General features: G+C 38.8%; 1 protein-coding gene across 5 annotated transcripts in view; it reads left to right on the forward strand.

Moving 5' to 3' along the window:
* Positions 1-15,791, forward strand: part of clcn3 (chloride channel 3) — a 40,526-nt gene that overhangs the window by 888 nt on the left and 23,847 nt on the right. For 3 of the 5 annotated variants that reach the window (XM_032582345.1, XM_032582348.1, XM_032582347.1), the window contains exon 2: positions 6,995-7,176. In XM_032582345.1, the coding sequence (XP_032438236.1) occupies positions 7,014-7,176 (163 nt within the window). In that variant the 5' untranslated portion in view covers positions 6,995-7,013. Of the gene's footprint in view, positions 1-6,994; positions 7,177-14,816; positions 15,131-15,791 lie in introns of those variants that run through there. The other 2 variants (XM_032582346.1, XM_032582349.1) reach the window with 2 other exon arrangements.

Raw genomic sequence — 15,791 nt, forward strand, 5'->3', positions numbered from 1 at the left:
TTAAGCTCGCTGTATCCTATGGAAACCCACAATTTAACCATTGGGACTGGTTACCACGGTGGTATTTTGGGTTGAATCCGATTAGTTTGAAATTCAGTCAGTTCCTAATCTCAAATTACATGAACATTTAAGTGGGCGTCACTTTCCCCACACTTACTTGTATGTTCAATGACTGCTATGTAAATAAAACGCTTCTCAAGTTGATTCGAGTGTTCAGTGATATTTAATTAGCAGTCCGTCATCCCCTAGTTTCCCTTGGGGTATATGGAGGAGATGCAAGCTCATTTACTGGAGCTGCTCTTCAAAATGGGGAAAAATAAGTGAGAATCTTATTCAAGTAAGGCAGATGCGTGTTGATTGTTCATGAGTCAGGAAATAACTTTAAAAAAACAGTTGCTTCAGTCAATATATTAATTAAAAAATGCAACACTCTTGCTGTTACTAGCAAGACTTCACAAGCACCCCCACTTTATTTAATCACTACTACCGGTGCACCGATTGTAGTTTTCTGGCCGATCACTGAGCCTGCCGATTCCGATTTTGACCAATACTTGTGGGTTTTTTTGTTTTAACTATCAGTGTCAGGTGTCATAAAGTTAAATTATGCCTTTAATGAATCTTACTGTATTTTAAAACATGGAACTATACACGTGAAACAATAAGTTTGCATCCTTGTGTAACTCATGAGGGGGTGTTCTCAAATATAAATGAAAAGTGTAGAGCATTGCTGTCCAAACTAAATTAATCTAAAAAAAAATCTGCCCCTTTAGTTTTCCATTTTTCACATTTTTAAAACAAACAAAACTTGCACAACAGGATAGACTACAATAGGCTCAAGTCTTTTGAGCCTCTTACCAAAGTGAAAGTGCACATCAGTATTTTGCTTTTCACAAAATCACAAGGCTTGCGTGGCTTGAGGTCAGTTGAGAACAGAATAACAAAGAAACTTAAAAACCACCAATAAGGTGTCTTGAGTTCTAGTTTTGTTTCGAATATTGATTGAGGAGAAGTTCCACGAGATCGCCAACACACCTTTAATCTGCTGCTCCACTGAAAACCTGCCCAGTGTAAACAGAGCCGTAGGTTTCCTTTAATGTAAAAAGAAAGTAACCAATTGCTCCTGTATGTATCTGCCAATTACCGTTAACCCAAAATTAAGTCAATCAGAAGCGATCGATCGGTACACCCCCATGTATTACCCGCACGCAGTGGCAAGATGAGTCTTTTCCCATCTGATCGTTTTAATTTACCGCCAGTGGGCCAAGAAAAGCAGTTTTGTTCTCCATTGCTTTGTTTTCTGATGTCGCTTGTGCGTCAGATTTACAAACGTACCACAAACACAACACAAAGGTTCCAGGCTTGGAACTTTATGTTACAAGAAATAATAATAAGAAAACAAGAAATGCAATTAATTGAGATAAAATTGATGTAATTATTTGAAATTGACAAGTTAAATTCCCGGTCTTGGCATGTTTTTAACTTGGTGTTTAGCTGAGTAAATGTGTTTCTTTCAAATATGGCGTAAATGAAAAGGAAGTGTGGGGGTGAAAACAATCTTGATCAGTTTGTATTCATTTTTAAAGAAAATCTGCGCTAGATGAAGGTAGTGTTTATAGGTGAAAAATTTGATTTTTATAACTAAAAGAGCATTAAAAATGTAAATGACAAACAGCAGAAGATTAGAGGTCAAACAAGATCACATGACATGATTAAAATTACATAAATTACCAACTGAAGTGGTGAAAAAGTGTGTTTGTATCTTCCGAATAGCTTTTTTTTTTTTTTTACAAACTATATTTGTCTTGCTGTTTCTTTTTCTTTCTTTTTTTCAAATTATTTCAACTTTTAAAAAGGTATTATTAAATCTGTTGTGTCTCTTAGCCATTTATCATTGAGATTAGGAGCAGTGATGAATGGTAAGCATGAACTGAGGTTAATGTTTATTTGCCGGTGTGTGTGTGTGTGTGTGTGTGTTTGACTTTTACAGTTGGCTGGCGGTGTTGTTCTAAGTTTAACCTTTTCTACCCAGCAGTAACAGACGGGTCAAACCAAAGGTACCGCAGAGCTCCTCTTTTGATTTGCCTTTGCTGTTGAGTTAATCTGCCCTCCTGATTCTGTTTGGTCTGCTATCGGTGCTCTCCTTGTTTTTCTACAAACAAGGTTTCCTAGTTCAGTTCCATCTGCCGGCTTCAATTTATTATTTGATTGTTCATAACCCTTCTCATGTGCTATTCTGTTTATCAGGAAGAAAATCTAATTAAATTAGACAAACCAAATGGTTGCGAGCCGTTTCTATTAGGTTGAGATTCAGTCTAGTCAAGTTTCTTTTCTCTCTTTTTTTTTTTAGGAATGTCTTTCTTTTAATAACATTTGTGACATATCTTTTCTGTGAAAGATCAATATAATACTGTATTTATAGAACAACTTAATACGGAAGCTATACACAAATTTATAATGGTAATCCTTGAAAATCCATAGCTGGAAAAAAAAATCCACCTTCTCTGTGATCATTTGAAAAATAAATATTTTTTCTGTGTGTGTGTGTGTGTGTGTGTGTGTGTGTGTGTGTGTGTGTGTGTGCGCGCAAGGATTCCCCCAGAAAACTTGCTAAGCCCAGTGGTTGGGTGTTAGGGCAGTCATTCATCCAGCAGCCTGCTGGGTATTTGAGTAAAAAAAAATTCAAAGTTGACAGGAAATTTGAAAATATCACTCAATAATTATGTGTTATTGAAAGATTGGAAAATTAATACCTGAACACCAGCTGTATAGTCTTAAAAATACTTAAATAAATAAGCAATGATTAGCCTGGTGGGGGCTCAAGTAAAGCCTGGTGGCCCGCCAGGCTTATAATACCCTGAGGGAAACCCTTTGTGTGTATGTGTTTTTCATAAATAAGTTACATCAAGTGTTCAAACTTGATAAAACTATTAAATTGTTGAATATTTTTTACTTTTTTATTTGTAGAGACTTGGAAGTGAATATTTTTTTTGTCTTTTATAGATACTAATATGGTCGCAAAACCCATGGGTCAGTGATGGCATACAAAGTATTAAATGAAATTGTTAAAATCTTGGAAGGCTTGGAATGCGATTATATTACCCAGCCATAAAAAAAAAATCTGTAAAGAGAAAAAGAAGCTATTTCTACTGCTATTGATTATAACACTACAATATGGCTATTTTCTTATTGTGCAGAATTTCATTATTTTTAGGGGGGAAGTGCAGCAAACTTCTCTTAGCCAGCTTCCCAGCAGTGTGCAGCAACAGATGCTGGATCTTTCTTGTGGAGTAATGATAGAAGGGATGTTTACTACGAGTAAAAGCTCTTTTCTGCATGCGCTGGAGCTGATGTTGCTTATGTGTGCGTCGAAGTATCGACCCTGTGTGTGGAGGAGGCGTGAGGCTGTCGGTTGGAGTAAACGCTGAGTCACGTCTCGGCAACAATCGTCTGGGCAGCACCTCCATGGCGACCGGCTGGAGAGAGATAAGCTCGCTCACTGCTCAACCAGTCGTTCAGCGTTTGCTCCTTCGCTGCTGATTGTTGCGCCATTATCGACTGATTTATTTATTTGTTTCAAAAATGTTTCTCTCTTCTCACCCACGTTCCGAAATCCTGATTTGTAATCTATCCGCCCGAGTGCTTCTTTCTACGTTATCAACGCGCTGAAGTCCTTCTTTTAGTTACAAAATATCAGGCGAAGCAGCAGCCAGAAGCTTGTATAACTTTAACCATGAAAGGTCAAGCATTCATTAACAAACAAAGCAGCAATTTCATAATAAAGTTGTGTAGCTGAAAAGAAAATGTGCGCCTGTTTGTTTCCCACGGCTAATAATGTCGCATGAATCAACGCCCCTGGTGTGTTAAGTGTGTACCAGATTTAAATGTCAGCTCAATTGAGTTTCAGACAAAGAAGCTGTTTGTGCCGTGAAGCGGTCTGAGAAATGCAACCAATCACAACCATTAGCAACCCCACAAACACGTTATCAAAAGACAAACGGCACTGATCTTATTGTGAATTTGAGTAGAGTTTTCTATTTGGACAATAATTTTTATTAAATATTAGTCAAATGTTTTGGAGTAGGAATGGTTTTTCACTGAGCTGCGATCAGTGTTGGTGTAGTTGGTGCCACACTTCGGAGCAGAAAAAATATTTAAAACTACTTGCTGGGTTTAAAATCGGCAGAGAGAATGAGTTTTTCTCAACAGCAGCCTGACCTTTTCCCATTTAACGTGAGGTAATAAAACGGTGTCACATGGGCTAACCCAGAAGATCGGTGGCTTCAGGGTTGGCTCTCCGAAGGAGCTGAATTGAATTTCCTGGCCTCTCTGATTTGATAAAGCTCAGGCGGAGTTTCCGACTCATGGCGAATCGATTTGAATGTTGGCTCTGAAAAGGTTTTTCTTTCCCGTTTTTCTTGCATTATTCAGGTGATTCCCACCAATTTTTTCGGGCAGGAAGACATTTTTTGCCACTACTTGGCTTAAAAGAGGATGAAAAAAATATTTTTCAGGCTAGTTTGACCAATCATAGCCACTCAAAGGAAAATCAGGCGGTCCTGATCTCAGACACATTGATTGTGACGGTTGCTGGTAATTTAGCCTCTTCACTGTTTTGCACTTTGCTAATTTATATGTTTTTATGCTGAAAGAAAATATGGTAATGGAGCCATCTTCCATAGAATATTTTGGGCATGTATGCATCAGTTTGGAGATGTTTCATATATGCTTTGACAGTCGATGATTAGAAGTCATTACCTTATAGTATGTGGTAACCACATGGGTCATAAAGGCTTGATAATCTCTCCATTATATTAATAAGAGCTGCCTGGCCCGTAATTACGCTCATAATTACACATTTATGTAGATGAATGATTTAAAGAAGAAAAGGCATCTTAAAAGGAGAAGGTTTTCAGAGGAGCCTCTGAACTGGTTTAATTTAAAGACGGGAATATTAGCTGCTCGTCTTTGCAGAAGGTTTAAACAGTAGATATGTCTTGTATTGCGACATGTAAATGTAAAAAAATATGAATCCGAGCTGACTAAGGATGTCCTACATTTTCACAGACTTCCGTTTGCGATGGTCAGACCCACAGGAAACGGACACGTGATCTGAGAAAAGATCAGTTTGCTGTTTTAGCACTTTTTTCAGTTCTGGAGAAGTAAATTTCCCTATGAAACCAAGACTATATATGGGCACTTCTATATCTTCATCTGCCTTAAGCTTTGTCTTGATTTATTATTTTAAAGTCCAAAGCACACACACACACACAAAAAAAAAAACATACTCTTGGATAATGAATTTGTTTACATTTGCCTGTTGAACTCTCTCTCCTTTTCCATTATTGCTCTGACTCCATGTGTCTCCAAGCTAAAATTTCCTTTAATATCTTGAGCTTATCTCTGGTTCTCAGGTGACATTGGACTGGGACTTCACTGCAGGCAGAGGATCATTTTAGGTCACCTCTGTCTGAGTCTTGTAGTTCCCAGCTTGTCCATAGGGTGGAGATGTTTGAAAGGAAGTTAAACATCTGAGAAATTAATCTTTTTTAATACCTATATTTACCCAGGTGTGTAAAGTTGGTGTGTATTTTGATGTAGAAATTTAGCTTTTTATACATGAAGGTGAAATAATATCTCTAGGTCAACAAGGCAGAAGATGAGTGCTTAAAATGTAGAGGAAAGGTCAAATTCTTTGTCGCACGTAGGAAAAGGCCTCACACGGACCTTAGGTTAATCTTTTCTGCTACATGTACCATTTGCTTCATCCTGGAAGAAACTAAAGGGAGCTTTAGCTCGTCATTGAGAGCTAACTAGGGGTGCACCAGTTGGAGTTTTGTGGAAAATCACCAATATTTAAAAAGCCTGAGAATACCGTTTTAATGACTGACACTACAAGGTCATAATACGCCTTCAATATTCCAAACTTATTGTATTAAAATACATTTAAAAATACCCATTAAACAATACAAACTTGTTTCAGCTGCACATAAAGTATTGCTCGTAAATATATATGAAAAGTTTAGCGCATTATTGCCCAAACTACTAAATTAACCAAACTTTAAAAAAACCATTTCACCTTTTAAAAACAAACAAAACTTGCGAAACAAGCTATACTACAGATTATGAATTTTTGTTGTTTTTTTTAAAGGATTTTTTTGGCTTTACTGGAGAAGAAATGCGGTAAAGGTCAATGGGCCGAGACTTGAACCCATGACAGCCGCATAGAGGACTGAGGCCTCTGTACATGGGTCGCACGCTCACCAAAGTTGCATTTCAAATAATAATTATTCAGGTTAGATAGGGATCACAGGCAAAACTGGGAGGAAGTGCAAACTAACTACTTTGTATTTGGTGCTAAATGTTTGCAGCATTTCTCAAAATACTGGCTTTTCAACCATATTAATTGGTTTGACGACTGTTGTCCAAATGGAAATTATTGCGCTCTTTTTAATTTATCGTGCAATTAATTGATTTATTCCTTATTGTGACAGACTTTCTGAATCCCGCTTTAGGCTTCTGCACATCTCCTGACCAATCTGCTGGCTTCCTTGGTCTTCGTAATGCTGTTGGTTCACCAATGTTCACTAATAAACCTTTGAATTCTTCACAGAGCAGATAGATTTAGATACACTTGTTTTATTATTTTCCTAATTAGGAAAATTGTAAAGGTAATTAGTAGCACTGGATTTTATTCAGGGGTATCAGAGTTATTGGGGCTGAAATTAAAAGCGCATAACTCTTTTCAGATGTTTATTTGTAAGAAAATGTTGAAAGCCATATACATGGCCAAATCAATGAATACCCAGTATTTCGATGCAACTTTACAAAATGCGATAAGTTTTATTAATACTTTTGTAAGTCACTCTACATACCTGTCGGTGTGTAGCAGCTTAGACCCACCCCACCTCCGTAGACTCTGCGATGTAGACTCCTCGCAGCACAGCCTGTCTGTATCTTCACCACTCCCCTCCTCACTCCCTCCTGTATCATTCAGGGTAACGGCGTGTTGCTAAATGGAGTCGGAGCAGCTCTACCACAGAGGCTACTGCAGGAACAGCTACAACAGCATCGCCAGCGCCAGCAGTGACGAGGAGCTGCTGGATGGAGCCGGCATCATCATGGACTTCCACACCACCGAGGATGACAACCTGCTCGATGGGGACGCTGCCTCCCCAGGTAGGGAAGATATCCCCAAGCTCCTCCCCCAAAGTATTTGATAAATAAGCTTCCCCCTGTCACAATTCAACCTTGACGAATCATGTTTTGATCAAACTTTGAGCGATCAATGGCATTCTGTTTTTGCCTTCTTGTGAGAGTGTAACCAAAATGGACGTCTTCAGTTCATTCTTCTGGTTGTGAATCGCCTCATTGCTGAAGTCGAGATGTTACACGACATCCGTATGTGTGTGTTCACCTGTCTTGTGTCTTTTTCATCCAGATCCTTAGAAAGCCTTCTGCCCATTCTTCCAAACTGCATCACAATCCTTCTGTCATTATCATGTAGAAACCCTTGCAAATGGTTGTACTTTCGTTGAGGTCAATCTTGAACTGGAGACGAGTCCAAGGCTGCCGATCCACAGTCCCTGGTGCTGGGTTTTGGTTGTTTTTTACTCTGGAAGTTTAGCTTTGCTTTCTTTGCAACATTAGTCAAGTCTCGCTCTAGCTGGTTAATGTTTGATAGGTGTGTCATCATTGACGGTGTGTTCCTCAATATGTGGGTGTGGATATGATGAAGAATGGGAGTCCACAGGAGGTTTGGTCAATGTTCCGATGATGTTGTTTTGCGTGTGTAAGCTTGGATGACCAGTCTCTCCGGAATCTCTTGGTGTATTTCTTTGTTGATGGCTGTCATGTCCAGATGACACTGATGCGCTCTTCAACAAGTACCGGCATTGCTAATCCAATGATATAAATCCATGGGCCAATCTATGAATGCAGTCATATGCCAATCAAACCGCTTGATTAGCCAGTTTTTACCACTCCTAAGGTGGCCCCAGAAATGGGCAAGAAGTGTGCAGGATCTGAAAATGGAGACAAATCTGACTGGGGAAGAACTGGTTAAAGACACGCGGGTGAAGAAGGGGCTTTTGCTGTCCGCTAATATTTGGACCAGAAAAGTTGGTGGATAGAGTAACAATCTAAGATTTGTGATTGGTGAAATCTTGATATTTGGTAAACAGAAACAGGCTGATAATAAAGCGGTTTTGGCATCTTTACCACCTTAGGTAGGGCCCATGTTAAACAGGACGTTATATAAAATACAGGGTCTTTTTTTTTTTTTTTGCATAAGAGGGTTTTATTAAAGTTTTATTTTTTTACTATGTCTTCACCCTATTGATATCCTACTTAAAGACTACACTTGTGAAACTTTGAAACAGTTTGTAAAATTTGAAAATAAAGTTGTTTTTTAAAATGTATTGTATTGACGACATTTTAACAAAGTCTTCAAGTCATTCACATTTCAAATTAAATATGGCTTTGGCAAATCATGAACTGTTTTGCAGAACCGGTCATTGGTGTAAAGTAGGTAAAACAGGTTTGACCAGTTTAGGTAGTATTACAATCTAAATCTGATTTGGTAATTGTAAATTCATTAGACTTGGAGGCTAGAGCAGATTAGAAATAGCCCAGCGTCGTTAATAGCAGTAAAAAAAATCCCTTTAAGTCATGGGTAGAACAGATTCAGGGTTTTTTACGCTACTTCTATGTCACATGCAAAGGATTCATAACCTTTTGTTAGATAAAACTATTGCTGAGTAATTTTAACACTTACTGTAAGACTTTTACCAACTTTTTCCCTTCATAAATTCCACATCACTAGTGTTCAAATAAGATCTGCTCCCCTCTCTCTCTCCATCTCCTGTTCAGATGAAGCAGTTCTATAGCTGAATGTGAATCTGGACACGAAAGGATGATTCTAACGCATCTTATGTAATTATCAATGTTTTAAACTGTCGTTTAAAACATTGTATAGCTTTATATAGGCGGAAACATGGCAACAGTGTAATTGTTTGTGTTGGCTTATACAACACCTTACATTGACAACATTATTTAGGTAGGATGATCTAGGTTGATGTCAGGATCGAATTGGAGTGTGAAAGAAGTCAATCATCTATTTTTGTGGAATTAAATATTTCAGTTCTTTTGTAGTTCTGTTTGTTTGGATCCGGATCTTCTGCTCTGACTTTAGCGCTTTAGAGTCCCAGTTTCGTGCAGTCTGCACGGTGACGTCACAACTGGTCTTACCTGTTTAAGTTGTTTTAATATTGCTTACATAAACTGAATTCCTAGTGCTGGACGTAAACCGGTTCATACCTCCGCCTGCCTTCATGTTTCAGAATTTTCTATTCATCTCCGTTTTATTTTTTGTTTTAGTCACGTGTTTTTATTCAACAACTCAATGACCCTGACAGACTTATTAGTTACTTCCACACGCAGGCTGGTGGATCCTGTTCCTCTTCCTTCCCTGAGTCTGCCTCCCTCACATTTCCTCACGCATGAAGCTGATCAAGCAGAAAACACACTCGCTTATTACAGCCCCACAGGAGCTCGATTTGGTGCGGCAAATACAAAATGTGTGCTTTATATTTGAACATCTTTACAACTTCAATTGGCTTCTCTTTAAACCAAACAGATTTTTTTTAAAACAAGATTCCTAAAAAGTAAAAATCACAGTAACAAAATGAGCTAATGAATCCTGGTCCTGGAGAGTGAATATAAAAGTAGATTTCATCACCAGGATGTTTTATGGGGATTATACTTTGCTCTATGTAGTTGTTTAGTCATCTTTGTGAAACAGAGAAAAGACTAAAGCTCAGTCGTCTCCCCGCCCAGCCTTGAGGTCATGCCTTTTTTTATTAATGTTAAGGTTGGCTACTTCTTGACGTCAGCTTCTAATACGCTGCAGTTCTAAAAATAAATACAATGTATTTACTTACAATCTTACTTTATTTATGGAAACTGTATTGATCCTCGACTCACCGATCTGAACCTGTTGGCTTTTACAGTATGATCTGATTGTTCCACCATGACCCAAAAACTCATAAATCAAGCTATGCTCGTTACGTGAAACCAAAATCCAATCACAAAGTGTAGCTGTGAGCATTTGTTACTAAAATTAGTTGCCCAAACTAATATTGATGAAGAAAGTCCGTCTTACCTCACTAACTTGAACGATATTACTCCCAGTGTGCCAGAAAACGGGTTTGGCAGGAATTTAATTTTGACATTCTCACCATCAATTACACTTCTTTTTTTTTCTTTCTTTGTTTCAAGTCAAGCTTAGAGTCCAACACAGTAAAACTATCTCCCTATGTTGCTTTGCTGTATTTGTTGGTTCTTCTAGATATGTTAGAAGAACCAACAAATGAAGTTGAGTCATTGCATCTTAAGGCTAAAATACTTTAAACACCGGATGAGCAAGTTTGGGCCGACGCAAAACAATGCAGCAATAAATGACAGAGTTGCTCCTTTGTCTGTAGTGGCGTCAGAAAGCATGTCTTCTATGGTGAAGCTGGATGCCAACATTTTTGGCGCGTCATTCTGCAAGGTTGCACTCATAGCATGAAATACTTTTGTGTGGTTTTCATATTAACGTGTTTGCAACATTTAAGCATTTTAAAATCTTAACATTAACACTAAGCAGTGTCAGTTTTGTCGAGTCATGTTATAGCATGGTGTTAAACTTTTTACGTCTTTATTACATTATATTTAACATCTTTGCATCAAGTTTTGCATGTTGGCATCTTTGTGGAGAGTTTAAGATTGTGGTAGTCCCACATTACCTTTTTGTAGCATCCATTAACTTATATTAATTTCTTAGTGCTGGATTCGGCCTTTTAATATTTTTGTATCACATTTTCTAGCATTTGACGGCCTGTTTCAACATATCGTGTTGCATCGCGTTAACCTCTTAAATATATTAGTATTGTTCATCTTTTTAGCCTCTGAATGGAGTTACTGCAGCATTGTGTAAAGGCTTTAAACATTGTTGTGTTAAGGCTCTGAATATCACAGTTGGTTCACAAAGTATATCCACACTAAATAGTAAAAAAAATAAATTAACATCTTTCTTTAATGTGAACTTTCATGCTGTTAACAACGCTGAACTCCTTAAGGAATATTAATGTTGTTCAGGTCAATAAGCATTATAAACGTAAAGACAGAAGCTTGGCTTCTTTATTGATCTTCTTTATAATTTGCTATACAGAAATATGCACTAATGTACGTTAATTAGTGGCCTGGGGTGGATCCACGTGTCTGGCTAGTCAGGATCTCAATGACAGATGAGTAACTTCATTCCTTTGAACCTGTTTGACAGCCAGCCGGTGCAAGCGTGTCTGTCAGTCTGGATTAAAGTGCTTCTTTTGCGTTAGTTTGCAGCCTATTCTCTACCTCCTCGTGGTATTCGCGAGGGGCGTGTTCACAGAAAACTTTGCGAAGTCCTCCTCAGGTCCAGCGCTGCCAGGCGCTCCGTCATCCATCACATGGAGTTCAGCACCGAAGGGCTTCGTTGGCTCAGCAAGAAGCAAGAGAACAAAAAAGAAGATCAAACGTTCTCATCGAGCTGAAGCTGGTTTTATGGGAGACATTGTAGGTTTTATTTGATGATCTCACTAATATTCCTTGAGGAAGGAGAGGAAAAGCTGTGGCTGAAATCACCTGATTTAGCGGCCACCAACAATGCGGTACCTGAAGGTAAGAACCATGGAGGTCTAAAGCATGACAAGCTGATATTTATTGTCTAGTTTTACCTATTAGTAAGCTAAGATCACACTTTAAGTCTAGGGAATTGCAGAGGATTATTTTGTTTTATGTAGTAACGTGCTATTAAATTGAGTTGCCTCAACGCCTCTGAAATGTAGTGGTTGGGAACTACGTTGGATTTTAAATCTTTTCAAGCTTCTGTGTGGTAGGATAAGTTTACAACGTGTAGCAACAAACCAAATTTTAAAGAACCTAAGGCAGAAAACAGCAGACTCTAATAATAATAGTAATTTACATGCGGTTTTATTGTTGTCATTCTGACTTGGAGAACGCCTACAAAAGCATTTGTAGATCTCTTCTGTGGTTTCGTTAAGCGTTTATTTGACTGTAAGCAGTTTGCAGGTATTCCAAGTCAAATTGTTGCAACAGCACATTAATGTTTGTTTCATAATAGTTTGGTGCAGGTGAGAAAAGGACCACGCTAACTGTGTTTTGCACCCCATTATCCCAAGGTTTTTGTTTGTTCATGATTATGCTGATGCCAACGTGAAAATCTGCATTCAGCTCATTAGAGTCAATAACTTATTATTTATAGTAAATAACTGTAAGACTGCACTGACGGTTCAATTCAGGCTCCCATTTCATACCTGTGAAACCATTTATCAGTTGCATAGCTATAAACAAACTTGTTTCATACCAATGTACAATAATGGCAAACGTCATATTAATATCTTTCTATATGTTGTGTAGATATTCATAAAATTCACCAAATCCCATATTTAATTGCCTTTTATGTTCCATTGCATTTTTATTAGAACCATCTTGTTTAGGTGAGTCGACTCAGAAATGGATCATGATCCGTGATCACACCAAAGCACACTTTATTTTCTAAATGATTGGGACACCAATTCAAATGATGAAATTCAGGTGTTCCTAAGCCTTTCATGGCCTCAAGTGTAAACAGCTCAGCACCGAGGCATGCAGGCTGCTACTGCAAACATCTGTCAAAGAGTGGGTCGCTCTCAGGGGCTCAGTGTGGTACCATGATCAGATGCCATCTGTGCAGCAAGGTTTGATGTGAAATGTCCTTGTGGTTAATGGCACGTCCACTGTGATAGAACACAGTGGACGTGCCATTAACCAGATTGCAACTTAATCAGAGGTCACCAGTTGTCTGTATAGTCCAGGGGTGCCCAAAGTCGGTCCTCGAGGGCCGGCGTCCTGGTTTAACGCACCTGTATCAAATTATGTCACGTTAGAAGGCATGACTGATTTGGATAAAGTCTCTTTAATCAATGTCTCCAGCCCTGAATCCAACAATGTCATTCAGCTGGATTTTTAAAATGTATTTTTTCTGAGAAAAGCTAAAACAAAAAAGGCAGAGCAGCCCATTTCCTCCAGCAAAAACTGAGGGGACAGACATTATTCATCTTCAAAAAAGAAAAAAAAAATCTGAGTCTGTTATTTTAAACCTGCAGCTTTAGGAGTCTATAAATGACCTATTTTAGTCATGAAGTATGTGCTAATCTTACAGGGATTCCTCTACATGTAACTGATCATGGCACACCATGACACCAAACTAAAAGTAACCACAACTTCAGAATTATGTTTTTTTTTATTAATATGTGATAAAACGATGTGAAATATGTGCATTTATACTAACCAGAATTACCATGAAACGTTAAAATTTACTGACTGCTGCCTGACCGGCTGCAAAAGAGGGAACTGTGCCCTGCGTTGTTCTCAGGAGTGAAGCAAAACTGAAGGCTAACGTTAAGGTACCTAAGTTGAATGCATTTTTAGTTCAAGCTTGTGAAAACGACTAATCTTAACGTGTGTCGCATTCGAACAACAGTAACATAGTTAATGGATATAGTTTGACCTTCATGCCTAATGTCTCGGATACGTTTTGAACAGCATCTCGTAGCTTAATGTCAGGTAATTTTTTTTTGTTGACTCGTTTCTGGTTGCATTTTCAGATGAGCGTCTGAAAATATTTTCAGAATAGGATGAAGACGTAGAAGAGATGCTCAGGGTTCAGTATTGTGAGGCGGTTCTCTCAAGTGCTGATGAATATAGAAGTGATAGTAATCTGTACCGCGACGCTTATAATATTTAAATATTCCTGACGCCTCATCCCACCCTCCAACTACCACCATGGTTTTTAAAAAATCCTGCCTTTAAATACTTTTATTTATTTATTTTGAACATGATAGAAGTTTAAAATCACACACATGAACAAAGACTGCAAAAGACACATATTTTTTTTACCACAGTAATCTTGAAAAGGAGTAATAAGAAGTAAGAAACTTATGAACTCCTACCCCATAAACTCATACAATACTTTCAGATGGACCCTCACTAATAAATCAGATCTAAAAAATTAACATAGTTTAATTAATTTTCCATTTTATCTGGGTTTACATATGTCTAATGTACATCCATACCCACACACTCATATGCGTTAGCCTCAATTTACATACACACATTAGTGCTAACTCTCACACATATTTATATATCTTGTGAAAATTACCTCCTTATATTTCCTTTTAAATTAGTATTACATTTTTTAACTCCTCATTTGACTTCCTTTAACTAACTTTAATTTTACACCATGAATTGGGACACAATTGGTGGTGTACTGATTTGAAATATAACTTGTTTAAGCAAATTTTTTAACAAGAAGTAATGTCAAAATACTGTATATATCATTTTATATAAAAAGTAAGATCAAGATATTCTTCTGTAATATGGTAAACTAGTTTTTGTTACCAATCTACTTTTTTCCCTTCACTCAGTACTTTATTTTTTTACTAGCAGGAGGTTAATTATTATTATTATAATAATTTTAATTTTCAGATCATTTAATGAGGATAAACTGTCATGTGGCTCAGCGCTGAGAATGAGCCGGTCCATTTTAAATGCCGTCAGCGTATCTAAACCCCCCTGTGACCCGACACCTTGGTCTCTCCCGTTCAGCCTCAGGACTCTCAGATCTCCCATAGCAACCAAAGCAGGCAGGGCTGACCGGCTCTGCGTGATCGGCTTTCTGCGCGCGTGTGTGTGTGTGTGTGAGGGAGATGACATCATCAGCCCTCACAGTCAGCTGCTGCAGTGGAGAGCGAGATAGAAAGAAAAGGGAGGGGAGGGAAAGACAGGACCGTGCGTCGTCACACACATTTCTCTCCCCTCTCTATCGCTCACACACACACATGCGCTCTCGGCGTCACACAGCCCTGCTTGTCTTTCCCTTGGTAAACATGGCAGCAGCAGCAGCGAGAGGAGTCCCAGTGAAGCCCAGCTCGGTTTTAGCCTAGCTTCTTTCTGAGTGTCATTATGGAGGAGGAGGACGCGGCGGCCGACCCCTATCTGCCGTACGACGGGGGAGGGGACACCATTCCCCTGCAGGAGATCCCTAGAAGAGGTACGCCACGTCTTCTCCGATTCCCTCGTTTCCTCACGCCTCTGCCACAACAGAGGCCGACATCCTCCGCCTTCCTCTCAGGGAATGCGTGGATCCGTACGGGAGGCGGACGCAGGGCAGGATCAGCGGCCGCAAACGTTAGGGCGTAAAAACCGAACGTTGTTTTTATGAATACAGCTCCTGTCAACGTCCAGGACTCTGTTGATCATTGACCGACGGTGTGTGTGTGCGCAAAAGATGACAAGTTAATGGAGGAGCTGATTTCGCATGAGAGCTTCAGCCTGCTAGCAGAACACCTTACAGACATTTATCTTCCAAACCGAAGGAAGGACATGTTGAACCTCAATATGTTGATTTAATGTTGGCATATGAAAACATGCAGTACGTAGGGAACACCTGTTGGCTGGTTTCTGTGTGTTACCGCGTGGAACTGGTTCTGCTGGATCAGGTTGTCGGTTTTTTAATTGGTATTGTGACATTTTCAGTCCTGGAGCCTTATCTTGGTCTTCATACGTGGCCTTCAGGGAGATTTTGTTCCTGTGAGCCCTGGTAGATTATCACAGTGAGCGAGCAAAGACAAAACACTCCTAGAGTTAAGGACACAATAACATATCTCTGTGTTATTTCTCTATTAACTTAGATAAATTGTCTATTTCCTACT

This window comes from Xiphophorus hellerii, chromosome 14 (genome assembly GCF_003331165.1).
Source record: "Xiphophorus hellerii strain 12219 chromosome 14, Xiphophorus_hellerii-4.1, whole genome shotgun sequence".
Lineage (NCBI taxonomy): Eukaryota > Metazoa > Chordata > Actinopteri > Cyprinodontiformes > Poeciliidae > Xiphophorus > Xiphophorus hellerii.